At 41.5% G+C, this 14,230-nt stretch overlaps 1 protein-coding gene across 4 annotated transcripts in view; it reads left to right on the forward strand.

Annotated features, from left to right (window-relative positions):
• TRAF3IP2 (TRAF3 interacting protein 2) overlaps window positions 1-14,230 on the forward strand; it is a 765,530-nt gene that overhangs the window by 620,171 nt on the left and 131,129 nt on the right. For 3 of the 4 annotated variants that reach the window (XM_044062725.1, XM_044062728.1, XM_044062726.1), the window contains one exon: window positions 1,735-1,809. The exons of the other annotated variant lie outside the window; for it this stretch is intronic. In XM_044062725.1, coding sequence (XP_043918660.1) covers window positions 1,735-1,809 — 75 coding nt within the window. The remainder of the gene's footprint in view (window positions 1-1,734; window positions 1,810-14,230) is intronic. 4 annotated transcript variants of the gene reach the window in all.

Below are 14,230 nucleotides of genomic sequence, written 5' to 3' on the forward strand. Positions count from 1 at the left end.
TAAGTCACAAAACGTCTCTGTCCCAGTATGTATTAAATACTGAATTTCTTGAATTTTAAAACCCAGAAAATTTACAAAATTGTCTCATATATAATATCGGTCTATTACAGTGGCATTTTTAGTTCTTATTCTCACAGTTAGTCTTTCTTCTTGTTAACAACAGTCTTACTTACAGTTTGCCATGCTCCCTTTTTTGCCTGCTGTCAATGCTGCATATGTTCAGTTACTGCAATATATGCTGCCACAAAAGCAGATACCTTCTCAGTCTGTTGCTGCTTTCCTCTTTTACTTTCTGTCACTGCTGCATGCATCCTGATTGTTGCATTTGCTGTCACATAATCTGGTTATTTTTCCACATTACCATCCTGAACACTTCCAAAAAAGTTATCTGCCATCTCACCCCATGAAACAGCAGAACTGTCTCCTGGATCATCCTGCCAAATTATTTTTAACACAACCTCATCTACAAGCCCTCATTTCACCAGTTCAATTATCTTCACCATTTCAAGACTTGCTTACTTCTCCATGGAAACAGTTAAACTCTGCTTATTTGTAGCATCTACCACACAGAATTCTTTGATTACATTCTGAAGCTCCACACAGAATATTTTTTTTCCAAATTCTCACTTTCCACCTCCAAATTCTCCGTTGCTTTTTTCTCTTCCTTCATGCTTCTACTTCCCTTAAGCCTCTTCCTTCATCTGACGTTACATTTTATGTTTTTATTTACTCTTTTTTTTTTTTTTTTGTCTCCCTTGCTGGTCAGTCTCCACCACACACACTCTGCTCTATAAATGTATAACTTTACTTCAGGTATCTACAATTTTCTTTGTAGGAGACCTCCAGTACCATCTAGCAGCTGCAAAGTGTAGGGGATGCCTTGGCCAAATTTCCCCAAGTAGTATAAATACCACCTCGGGTCCCCCCCCCCCAAATAAAAAAGAGATTACTAGCCTATTGGGACCTAGTCAACAAAAGGATGGATTGATAAAGAAATAAAGAAATAAAACACAGAGTTCAGACACTGACATTTTCCAGTGGAATATATACAATGTTCTCATGCATTCATTTTCAGTAAAGTATTGTGTTATCCAATTTGTAAGCACTCTTGGATCAGTAACTTTATTAATGTCCTGACTTTACAGCCTCAGTTTGCTTTGCTTTTTATGCTTACATATAGGTACATGCATGTGTGCATGCATAAATATCTGTTTCATTTTCATCATTATATTGTTGTCCCTGTACTTAAAGCTCCTACTCTTGCTGTCTTCTATCAGGCAGTCCAAAAATAATTCTTCTGTAAGTTCCTTTTCTTCTTCTTCTTTAATGAGCTTTAGAGATCTGCAGTTAATTAACTTTACAAATATAGAACAATTCTACTTCTCATAATCAAAATAATAGTAAGATAATCATGAACCTACCCTCCACATACATTTTATTTGGCATAAGTAAGCCGTCAGATGTTTGTGCTAGTACCTGAAAGTGTGTCATTCTGTTTTCATCTGACTTCACATTTTATGTTTTGCTTACTCTTTTTTGTCTCCCTTGCAGGTCAGTCTCCACCACACACACACACACACACACACACACATATATATATATATATATATATATATCCCCCCCCCCCCGGGTCTGTGTCTTAAAAATATTCTGTCTCTCAAAGGCATTAAATTGCATATAGATGCCTTTCTCTCAAAAAATTAAATATATACTACATTTAATTTCTTTTTACAGATCCATCTTGAATATATTCAGCAAGGCTGCATGAACTTCAGATTTATTCCCGTTCTGTTTCCAAATGCTAAGGAGGCAAGTTGTATTAAATATTTTATTTTATTTACAGTTGCTTTTGTTCTTAATGTACTATCGTATCTAGTTACTGTTTTGGGAAAAAAAAAACATTAATACTATGCCTGTTAAATACATTTGTCTTGTTTCCTTCTTTACAATGCAGAGTAAGTCTGTTATACCTTTTGGAAACAGGTTTCCACTCAGATCTACAGTATAGATTCTACAGAAAACATCCTGATTATCTTTTATTGTTTAAGAAAATTGTGATATTAGCAGATGAATTAAAATGTATTGAAACTGTAGCTAAGTTATGAAATAGCATTTATAAATCAAATTTGAATATAACATAAAACATTTAATATCCCGAAAATTAATAGCGATATGATACATTTTCACTCAATGACCCAGCTTTTTCCATTCTGTTTTACGAGTTAATGTGTGAGTCATGTAGTTAAATGTTCAGTATGTGTATAAGAGAAGTAACCTTATGAAATAATTCTATTTGAGTAAAACTCATAACATTCTTTGTTTCAAAACTGTAACATGCTGTTGTGGGACTACATCTCAGACAACTCAAGACTCTGAAAATGATAACCTCTACAGTTAGCAGTATAGTCTGTTTCATTGAACAACAGTTTATTTATTTCCATTTGTTAACCAGAATAGTCCAAATGAGATATGTATATCCCTTTTCATTGGAATTCTAGAGAGTAATGCTGTACTCTTACAGTAAGAAATATAGGAGGTAACTCAGTAAACAACTGTATTTTCCACATAGATATGCAAATTTACAATCACAATGAATATCAAGAATCAGTACAATGCAGAAACTGCAACAGTAAAATTAGATATACATGTGGGAAACCGATATCTTAGAATATAGGTTTAAATGCATTATATGTAAGTATTTGAACTGGGGGTGCACTCAGAGGAAACAAAGGCACTAGCCTCCCTCACATAGACATTTATCCATCTCTATACTATTTTGTAGGTTAACTGGTTTCCACCATTTCATCACATCCTATCATTTCTGTTTCACAATAAGATTTGATGCAACCACTGACCAAATGAATTTCATATTTGCAAAGGAAGTGCTGCTTTTGTTTTTCCCAAACAAGCTGTGTATCCACTCACCTATCCTAACTAACATTTAGAGTTCATATCAGTTTATGGAGGAGCCTCATCTTTCCTGGGAGGAATCTCTTATCAATAGCCTCCTCTTTTGTGACAAGCACATGGGGCAAAAATTGAATGCTACTGGGACATCATATATGGTTAGCCTGGGTTCTAATAATGACCTTATTTTCCCCACCCTCTGATGGACAGTAAGGACAGTGCAATGCCAGTAGTACTGGACCAAACACAGATGCATGTTTCCACATACTCTCACCCTAACTAAAGTGTAAGCACTCCTTGGAATGAGGTACATTTTTCTACTGCTCCTTTGCTGCACAAACTTGACACCTGTTTGTCTACTTGGTGTCTTCACTAGATATTTAGATAGATAGATAGATAGATAGATAGATAGATAGATAGATAGATAGATAGATATACTACTTTGTTTCTTGACTAAAATGGCTATCTTTTCCTTGGTTTGGGCTTTTGAATATCTAGCTGCCTCTTCTGGGGTTTTTTTCTGTCTTAATTTGGACTTTCTCTGACACCTCTTTCTGTAGTTCATTATTTCTACTAACTTTTCCTAATTACCAAATGTTTTTCCTAAATATTGGTGCCACCTCATTTTAAAGCCACAGCATTTTTTCCTTCTACTTGAACTGCATATTTGTAGTAAATAAATATTTGCTGCTTCTGCTGTGGTTGTAGTTTTAATTATCCAACCCCATTTTCTTCAGACCAACTTAATGCCTCTGTTAAAAGCTTTCTGTGGTACTACACTATTTTGTAGAATAGTATTACCATATTAAGTGTTCCATGAGAACCACCCAGTTGTCAATCAGCAAAAAACAAACAAAATAAATATTTATTAATCTTTGGCAGATGTTTCATAACTTGAACTATTTATGAGACTGTTCCTGAACTCCCTAAATTCTTATAATGATAAAATGGTGAATGTTGCAAGCCTGACAGCGGACCATGCCTCTCAACAGTCCAGAATTTTGAAAAACATCCCTGATTTTATTTCATATTTTATTGCCCTGTCTGTCATATTTTTTTTACTTTCTGGGTTGCAGTCATTCAATAATACCAGGCATTAGAGATTCCTACTTTTTTATTGATCAAAAAATATGTTGAGTAAATTAGAGTAATATTTAAAAATTGCCCTGGGGTTTTGGTGGTGATTTGGGGGCTTTACCTACCGATTATATTTGGCTTTGTACAGAATTCTTGAATAAAGAAGTTGAGGTATGCACTGGACCTATGGTCAGGGGTCAATACTTCAAGGGACAAACAACATTATTTGTAAGTATAGGCTCCCAGTGTGTGTGTGTGTGTGTGTGTGTGTGTTTGTGTGTGTGTGTGTGTGTGTGTGTGTGTGTGTGTGTGTGTGTGTGTGTGTGTGTGTGTGTGTGTGTGTGTGTGTATGTGTGTGTGTGTCTAAGGAAGCTTTCAGAATATATACATATCTATGTCTCCAAATGTACAAAAGCTCTGCATGCACTAAATTCAGGTCTAGAAGCAGGCTTATCTACAAGAAATCAAATAGCCTGTATAAATAAATAATAACACTTTGCATTTAAATCTCAACGATGTCTATTATTCTAAAAACAAATAGCTAACATTAGTAGTATCATCATTTTATGTACAGTATTTCTTCAACTCTCAAAGCTGCTGCAGTTTACTGCTCTTTGTGTTACTAGGTAATGTGTCAAATGTTTTCACCATGTCATGCTAATTAGGAATAACATTCTGTAACATGCTTTATAATAGTTTCTTAGCTGTCATGGACAGATCACCAAGCAGAATTAGGACTGCTGTTGTAAGTAGTATGACTGGAATGTTTAGGTTCTGTATGGAGAATTTCCCGTACTAGCAGTCTCCAAAGGGTGTATTATTTGTCTCATATCATCAAATCCAGAAAGGCCTGAACACATTGGTCTGGCATTACAGATTGCCACCTAAAATATCCCTTTAGAAATCTGCTTATTAATGTTTATTAATATGTACAATGAAAAGTTTGTACACTTATTACTACCATGTTTGTGTGTGGGCTGAAATGGGAAAGGCATTGAAACTATGCAGTTTCCCAAATTACCTATATCCATGAAGATATGTGCATGTACTCTGCTTTCCCTTAAGACCAATGAATGGTCATTTGCAATTATGCTAGTTCCCAGTGATTCAGTGTGTTCTCTTCACACCCTGCAAATGTCAATGTCAGCTTCAAGCATGTACAAATTCAGTTATTATCAAGATCCATCTTTCCCATATAGCATTCCTTTTGCTTCAGTCATCCTGCATGTCAAAACCAAACATACTTCTGACAGTCCAATTGTCTATCCCACACACCCCAAGTAATGACAGTCTTGAAAAGGAATAGTAAGCTATAGGCCCAATGGCCTTCCAACTCTTAATTGCAGTATCTTTGATATTATTAAAAACAAGTAACTCCACTGACAAATGACACTCTCTGTTTTCATTCAGTACCTGGATAAATATTCTAACTACATAGCCAAAAAATGGAATTACATTCCTCAGCCCATCATAAGCACTCCTGACCCAGCTCACTTAAAAAAAAACTACTAAAAGAGTTCCTAGGGAATAACTGGATCTGCCCATGCTCAAGCCCTGGATAATATTTATTTTATTTATTTATTTATTTTATATTTGTTGACCGGGCTAGTCTAGCTGGATACATATCCTTTTTCAGTAGAGGCCCGGGGAGAAAAGCTCCAAGTATGATAAGATTACTACATACAATAGTTAGAATAAAAAAAACAAGCTTAAAAATACATTTTGAAGCACAAAATCTGTTGTGCCTGAGAATAAATACCTTATTCTTCCTCTTTCCCTCCTCTCTCATTCTTAACTTTATTTCTTCTTGCCCACCTTCCGTTTACCCTACTATCTCAACTAATTCTCCTACCCTTGTCTTCACTCCCTCCTCTTACTTCCTTCACTTTCAACTTTCTTTCCCCTTACACTAGAACCCCTATCCCTAATTTTCTTTTTTCTTACTTGATCAACACCTCTGACTACCTTTCTCTTCCTACTAGCTTGTTTTCCCTTCCTTGAATTCTGTTTATACAAGATCATCTGTGTACCTATACATCAGGGGGATATATTTCCATAAGAACAAGATATCTGATTAAGGTGAGAAACAAAAAACATTAGAAATGGAAGAAAAGTCAAATTACAACTTTGAAAACTGAAATAAACAAGCTGAACAAACAGATTAAGCATAGTGTGTGACAAGATCAAGAAAAAATTGAAGAAAACTTATGTAAAGGTATTGAGCATAATAGGAAACGTTTTTATAGATACATAAGATGCAGAAGGAGTAAAGACACACAAATTGATAAACTGTGTGCAGATTCTAAAATTTATTCTCAGGCACAACAGATTATAGATATATTCACAAAATATTATGCAAAACAGTTTGGCACCACAAAAGGGTGATAAGTTGTCGTAGTGACATCCGGGTAACCCCAGATACTGGAATCAAATTAGATTATATTGAAAAAGAACTGTGCAAACTAGAACCAAACAAACCACAGGGAGGAGCTGGAATTAATAACAATCACTTGAGAACATTTCAGCAAGAACTTATGGTACCATTATATAAAGAAGTTATGTACCTACCATAACGTTCCATGTTAGTTGCCTTCATCTTGCCTTCCTTCTTGCTGGTTGGGATCGTAGCCAATCTTCGGCTCCAACTTGGCCATCTTCTATAGCCCGAGAGCTGTTTACTGGCTCGAGGCTACCCCTTATCCCATGATGCCCAGCGCTAGCTACCCAGATCTCGTTTGTAATGGCTAACCCCAGACTTAGCCAGAGAACCAACCTGCCCAAGAAACAGGTTGAGCATACCTGCTTACTCTCTAAGTCAGTAGAGGAAACAAACCAGAGAACACTCAGCCAGTGAAACCAAAACTCCTCTTGATCCAACAGGACAGGGGGATGGAGGGTGGGATGCAAGAAGGAAGGCGAGATGAAGACAACTAACATGGAACGTTATGGTAGGTACATAACTTCTTTATGTTAAGTTGTCTATCTCGCCTTCGTTCTTGCTGGTTGGGACAGCGTCCCTAGCACCTACAATCCTGGGCGGCTCATTGGAACAGACTCTTCAGAACAGTGGAACCAAAGTCAGCTCTGCTCCTGGAGACCATATCTAGCTTATAATGAGAAACAAAAGTATGAGGATTTGCCCATGTGGCAGCTGCACAAATAGACTCCATGGGCAACCTAGATTGGAAGGCTACAGAGGTGACCAAAGCCCTAGTAGAATGACCTTTCGGTTTGATAGGCAACTCTTTGTTTCTCAATTGATAAATGAAGGTAATAATGTGAGACAACCACCTGGATAAGGTCACTTTGGAAACTGGGAGACCTTGTTTGCCTCCAGCATAGAAAAGGAATAGTTGGTCCGACTTCCTTGTATCCTTGGTCCTATGCAAGTAAAAATGCAATTGTCTGTGAACGCCCAATTGGTGTAATTTGTATTCTGCCTTGTTGGTGTGGTTAGGGAAAAACACAGGAAGCTTTATAGATTGGTTTAAATTATTTTCTGAGCAGACTTTCAGAAGGAAAGATGGATTAATCCTCAGAGCAACCCTGTCCTTATGAAAAACCAAGTATGGAGGATGAACACATAGTGCCTGAAGTGCAGAGACGCGTCTGGCTGATGTAATAGCTACCAGAAAGAGCGCAGGACGCTGCAGGTTCAAAGGGGGGCATAATTAGGGAGGTTAGTACCAAATTAAGGTCCCAAGGAGGAGGGGGATCTCTCACTAGAGATCTAAGGAGAGTAGTCCCTCTTAGAAAGGCTTTACAGAGCTTATGAGACATAATGTTTGAATTAGACAACCCAACATGAAAGTTAGAAATGGCTGCCAATTGAACCCTGATTGTGGCAGAAGCGGACCCAGAATGAAAGAGTTGTGCTAGGAACTCCAAAATTTCATGGACTAGGGATGAAAAGGGATCTATGTTCCTAGTCTCTGCCCAACAAGAAAAACGTTTCCATTTACTAGCATAAGTTTTTCTAGTCGTGGACTTGTGAGAGGACACAATAATCTCATCCACGGCCAGAGAAATGCTGAGAAGCCTGGCTAGGGTTGGAAGTGGAGCAACCAAGCTGTGAGCTGGAGTGTTTGGAGGGACTGATGCAGCCCGCCTGATTGATGAATCAGTAGGTCTGGAATCGGATCCAGAGTCCAGGGCTGATCGAGAAGGTAATGATGCAGGAACGGAAACCATATCTGTTGAGGCCAGTAGGGGGCAATGAGGATAATTTTGCAACTCAATGATATAGCTTTCTGTATGAGCTTTGGTATCAGGGGAAACAGAGGGAAGGCATAAAGAAGACCCTGAGGCCAATTGTGGACTAGAGCATCTCTGGGAGTGACCTGGAAGCAGAAGAAGGGAGAAGTAGTTGCTGCATTTGCTGTTGAAGGGGGTGGCAAAAAGATCACAGCAAAGCTGTCCCCATTTGCAGAAGATCAGATCCACAACTATCTGATTCAGAGACCACTCATGAGGCATGAGAATAGCTCTGCTGAGCCTGTCCACTATGACGTTGGATCTCCCAGGGATGTGCGTCGCAATTAGAAATCGTTGGGAGGAAATCGCCCACTGCCAGAGTCTGAGTGCTTCTCGACATAGGGGATAGGACCTGGTTCCGCCCTGCTTGTTGATGTACCACACCACTGACATGTTGTCCGTTTGAATTGCAATGGTCCCAGAAGGGAGAGTCCTGAAGAGCTTGCAATGCTAGGAGCACGGATCTCATTTCTAGGACGTTTATATGCAGATGGTACTCATGAGGCTGCCAAGTGCCTTGGACTGTCCTGCCCTGATAATGCCCCTCCACCCTATCAGGGAGGCGTCTGTGGTCACTGTGGCACCCGGAGGGGGCTGAATGAAGGGTCTGCCCTGAGACACTAGTGGGGAGACCATCCACCAGGAAAGGTGCCTTTTGCATGCTTTTGTAATCATGATCATGTGAGACATGGGCAGCTGTTGGAAAGACCACTGTGTGAACAGAAGCCACTGAAGGATTCTCATGTGAAAGCGGGCCAGAGGGATTAGAAGAATTGCCACTGCCATGGAACCCAGAGTTTTAAGGACAAACCTGACTTGGATCCTTTTGCTCTGCATTAGAATTTGTACTTGCTGGCGAATTGTAGACAACCTGTCTGGCGGTAGCCTTGCAGACATGATCCTTGTGTCTAAGTCTGCTCCTATATAGGTGATAGATTGACAGGGCAACAAGGCAGATTTTTCAAAGTTTATTGTGATGCCTAACTGGGAGCAGATTGTGATTGTGTAGTCCCTGGCTTGCAGAAGTTGATGCCTGGTAGTAGCAGTGAGGAGCCAGTCGTCTAGATATGGAAACACCTGGAATCCTCAACATCTCAGGTGAGCCATGACCACTGCCATACATTTGGTGAACACCCTGGGGGCTGTGGTGAGACCACAGGGCAGAGCTCTGAACTGGTAATGACTGGCTCCCAGCTGGAAGTGAAGGAATCTCCTGGAGCGCCTGTCCATTTTAATGTGATAGTACGCATCCTGAAGACCTATAGAGCACATCCAGTTGTCCTGACCCAGAAGTAGAATGGACTGTAGAGTGACCATCCGAAACTTTGTTCTTTGAACAGACTTGTTTAGTCTGCTGAGATCCAGAATCGGTCTCCAGTCCCCTGTCTTTTTAGTACCAAAAAGAACCTTGAGGAAGTTCCGGATCCGTGTTGGTCTGCCAGGAATTCCTGGATGACTGTTTTTTAGCATTTTTGAAACTTCTATGACTGCTTGGTCCCTCAGATTGGGTGGAACATCTGGAAGGGATTTGCTTGAAGGTAAGGGGCGTTGAGAGAAGGGAATTTTGAAACCTCCGGATATAATTGATCGTACCCATCTGTCTTGCGTTAATTTTTGCCAGGCTTTTGGGTACAGAGATAGTCTTCCCCCGACTGCCTCCAAAGGCGGGCAGCCAGGCAACCCTTCTGGGATGTTGAAAGGGCTTCTCAGAGAAAGATTCTCTGTTTCCCTGGTTCTGTGGACCCCTCTGCCACAAGGGCGGCATCTGTTGTTGTTGTTTCCCCCTCTGCCCCTGGAGGAAAAATCACTACGTGTGTCAGGCGAGGCTCCCTGGGATTTTAGGAACCACATTTTACCACTCTTCTGGCCCTTGGAATATGGTCTGGAAGGAGTGGAAAAATGGACTCCCACAGCAGAGAGAGAGAGTCCTGCCTTCTTGTTCACACCTAGTCAAAGTGTCTTTCACCTGTGGTCCAAAACGAAAGGAACCATCAAAGTGGGTGTTGGTGAATGACACTCTAAAGGGTTCCGCAAAATTACACAGCCGCATCCAGGCGTGTCTCCTAAGGGCCACACCCATACCTGCGGCTCTACTCGCACCATCGGCTGCATAGGAAATGTGCCTCATGGAGGAGTTGACTACTGAATTAAGAGTTGCCAGATGGGAAGCCACTTTAGCTTGAGCCCCCTCAGCTGATGGATCTTGAAGGGTATCTCTGAGCTCTTTAAGGAGATCCCTCTGAAGCCAGGTAAAATGGCATAAGTAGTTCAGTGACCTCATAGAAAAGGTCACTGAAGCAAACATTCGCTTCCCATATCTGTCCATAGTCCTAGACTCCTTGCTAGGAGGATGGACAGACGAAGAAGTTTCCGCTAACTCCTTTTTTGTGGCTGCTGGTACCACCATGGCATCCACAGGAACACCTTTGGTAAGGAACTGCTTATCATGGGGTGCAGTGATAAACTTCCCAGGTCTCCTCGGGGTTGGTTCCACTTTATCCAGGGCTGACCAAGCCTTTCGAGCCACCACTGACATAAGTGGATCGAAAGGTGGAGAAACCCAGGAGGTGGAAGGTCGGGAACCGAACGCATCCAGGAATACAGACTCATCCACGGTAGGGGCTAGGGGATTCCAGTTCCCCCTCTGCTTAAGCATTTTGAGGATGTCCGAAAAGGAAACATCTTCAGAGAGGGATCTCGGGGACCCTTCCAAGTCATCTAAGTCTGTATCAGAAGTGACAGACTCAGGGGAGTCAATGTGCTTCCTCTTGCACTTCTTCTTATGAGGGGCTTCCTCTGAATGATCAGGGGAGGCCTCAGAAGAAGAGGAAACACCCAATGGGGTGCCTTGGAGCACCAGCTCCCCACGCTTGGGGTCTGGAGGAGGAGCAGAGGTTGGCACAGGCACTACAGGGGACGCAGCCGATGGGGCCGATAGTGGAGCTGACTCAGTGGCCAGCACACTCCTCATGACATTGAAGGCATCCCTGCCACAATGCAGAGAAGGCTCTGGTTCTGAGGAAATCGGAATCCTTCTCTGCACCGAAGGAGACGGCTCCGAGGCCGATGTAGGAGCCGAGCTCACCTGCGCCGAAGCTCCGAGAGGGAGAACGGGGTCGGACAAGGGTCTGATGCCACTCGCCCCCTTGGAGCTGACGAGGGAGCCCCGGTGCCCAGATCCCTTGACGGATGGAAAATGTCAGTATCAGTCTTAGGCTCTGGTGCAGCAATGGTAATAAAACTGTTTTTCATTAAACAAAGCAAATAGTGTGATGTCAGACAGTCGTGTTAAAGTATGAATCTAGGCAATCAATAGCAGTAGCCAAGGTATATAGGCTGAGTGCCTTCTTGGTAGTTCTGTTTGTGCTCTGGCTCTGTAGCACAGAAGACTGGAGTCATGGCTGTGACCCACAATAGTCTAAGTTACATACATAAAGAAGTGTGACTCGGTGATGCATTAGATCATTGTCTGGCTTGTATAGTAGACTCGGTTATGAAAAGAGCTGCACAGGAAGGGTGGGAATAAGCAAATCAATGACTGGATGCCCATCCCTGTGAGGGGAATGTAGTTTTCTGCCTAGCTATAGACTGTAATACAACTACATAGCTTAGGTCTGTGACACTGTATCCCAAGATTATTCTTAATGAACACAAGAAGGCATTCCTTGGAGGGAAGTCTCCTCTACTAGTGGCAGTAAAAGAAGCAGTCCTCAACTGAATAAAATATAACTGCTCAATGGGCATAGTATTCTATGTAGAACAGTGATGTGGAGAACATCACCTCATTCTGGATGCTGCCAGTGTAGAACTTACTAACAAGTTATCCTTCACTGCAAACAAATAAAAAACAGATACAAGAAATAATAATTATGGTTAATGGTAAGTTCCTTCTTATGGCAGCTGTTATATGTCATTCTTAAAATCTCAGGTTCCTCCACTTGGAGTATGTACTCTCTCTCTCTGTTGGCTTTACATGGAGTCCCTGAGGAGTGCAAACTTAATGACTACACAGTTCTTTAGCCACATACAAACAGGGTGTTATAACTGAAAAAAAAAAAACACTAGCTGACAGAATCACAGAATTAAAAACTTTCAGTTTACTTGCAGAAAGCCCTCCTCACAGTTGAGGAGGTAGAACATCCTGAGCACTGGAGATGGAAAAGGGAGAGATGAATGCCAAGGCTTCTCTTGCTGATCAGCAAATATGATATGTTCTTAATATTGATCACTGCTGCAGTACCCTTACCTATACGGGTTATATCCTACCAAGGATATAATAGCTGGACAGCTTCCAAAGCTACAGGGTTCCTTCCATGCACCCAAACTGTCAAGCAGCTTGACCTGAGCTGAATAAAAGACGAGTTTAGGTGCAAAGGCCTTCAGAGCTTTATTGCTGCCGAAGAATACACTCCTCTGAGGCTCTTGAGGATTGATGGTTGGCTCGTGCTTTTCTTAGCTAGGCAGATAAGTTCCATTTGGGGAAGAACTTCCACTTTGTTATTTTTTTACTGTTGTTTTAATACTTTCCTCCTCAGGAAAGTTATTTTAAAGCTAGGAGTGTTGGGTTTTAACAGATTGTCTCAAGACTGTAACGTGACTTTAAACAGAGCACTCATTGTTTTTATCAGTTTCAAAGTAGTGTTATCTAACTGATAACTATTTTCTGTGGATAAATTGTGTTTAGTTTAAGGTTGTGGTGCTGCCATAGTGCTTGAAAGTACTTTTTACTGTATTTTTGTACTTTTTGTCAAAAAAAGAAAAAAGTAACTTTTTTGACTGGTATTTTTACTGGCAATGTTGCTTGTTCTTCCCAAGATAGAGACACCATTTTCAGCTTGACCATGGAACAGATCATCACTCCCACAGTTGGCCATTCTTCCAGCCACAAAAAGAAAAAGTTAAGCAAACAGCCTATGTTAAGTTGTCTATCTCGCCTTCATTCTTGCTGGATGGGTTCGGAGCCGACCTCGGCTCCGACTCGGCCACTCTAAAAGCTCGAGAGTTGGTTCCACCGGCTCGAGGCTCCCCTTATATCCCACAATGCTAGGCGAGAGTTACCCCAGATCTCGTTTGCCGCTACAGCTTCGAGGTTGGTTGTTTCTACCGGTTCCTGGTGAGTGCTAATTTTCTTGTAAAAATTACTCTTTCAAACCCCTTTTAAGTTAATATTCTTACTTAGTTAGTGTAGATTAGAAAACTTTATTCCCGACCCTAAATATTTCCGTTTTCTTTCCCCAAGAACCTTTGGTTCTTCCATTGGGCCTTTAGGCCTTCCCTTCCCTAGTGGAGTGTGTGTGTTTTTTTTGTAGTTTATTCTAGTTTATTGTACTTTAAATACTAGTATTACTACTTATTTTATTGTGTTTTCCTGACAGGGTATAACTTGTGTGTTTTGTGTGAGTGTTTGTGTACACCTGTCAGTCAAAAAAATGTCTAAAGAAGCAAAGGTCTCCGGATTCAAGAAGTGTGATGCATGCTGTCAGAAAATGTCTCTGACAGACGCTCACACTTCTTGTGTCTATTGTCTGGGGCCTTTGCACCTGCAGGACTCCTGTGCTGTGTGCCATGGCTTCAGCCCCAGGGTCCTGCAGGAAAGAAAAAACAAATTAATTCTTAGAGGCTTACTGAAGCCAGAGGATTCCCTGTCAGTTTCAACAGGGAAGCCCTCTAAGGCATCGAGGTCTTCGGCTCCGGCTTCTGAGCCGAGACCTCAGGTTGCTCAACCTTTGCCTTTATCGGCTCTGGCTGGAGCCGATAAGTCTCAGTCCACAGTTTCTGTGGCTCCCTCGGCTCCGGCCGGGGCCGGGGTTATTGAGGTTCCCGTGTCGGCTCCGACCAGACCTTCGGAGCCGACAACTAGGAAGAGGTCCAGGTCACCATCTCTTGGCTCCGTTCATTCGGCTCCAGGATCTCCCCTGCTGTCTGAACGGAGCCAAAGGTCTCACTCCTCTAGGTCATCGAGGCTGTCGGATCATGAGCTTCAGAGGGTAGT

The sequence above is a fragment of the Protopterus annectens genome, chromosome 2.part1, assembly GCF_019279795.1.
Source record: "Protopterus annectens isolate FY-2018-M chromosome 2.part1, PAN1.0, whole genome shotgun sequence".
NCBI lineage: Eukaryota > Metazoa > Chordata > Ceratodontiformes > Protopteridae > Protopterus > Protopterus annectens.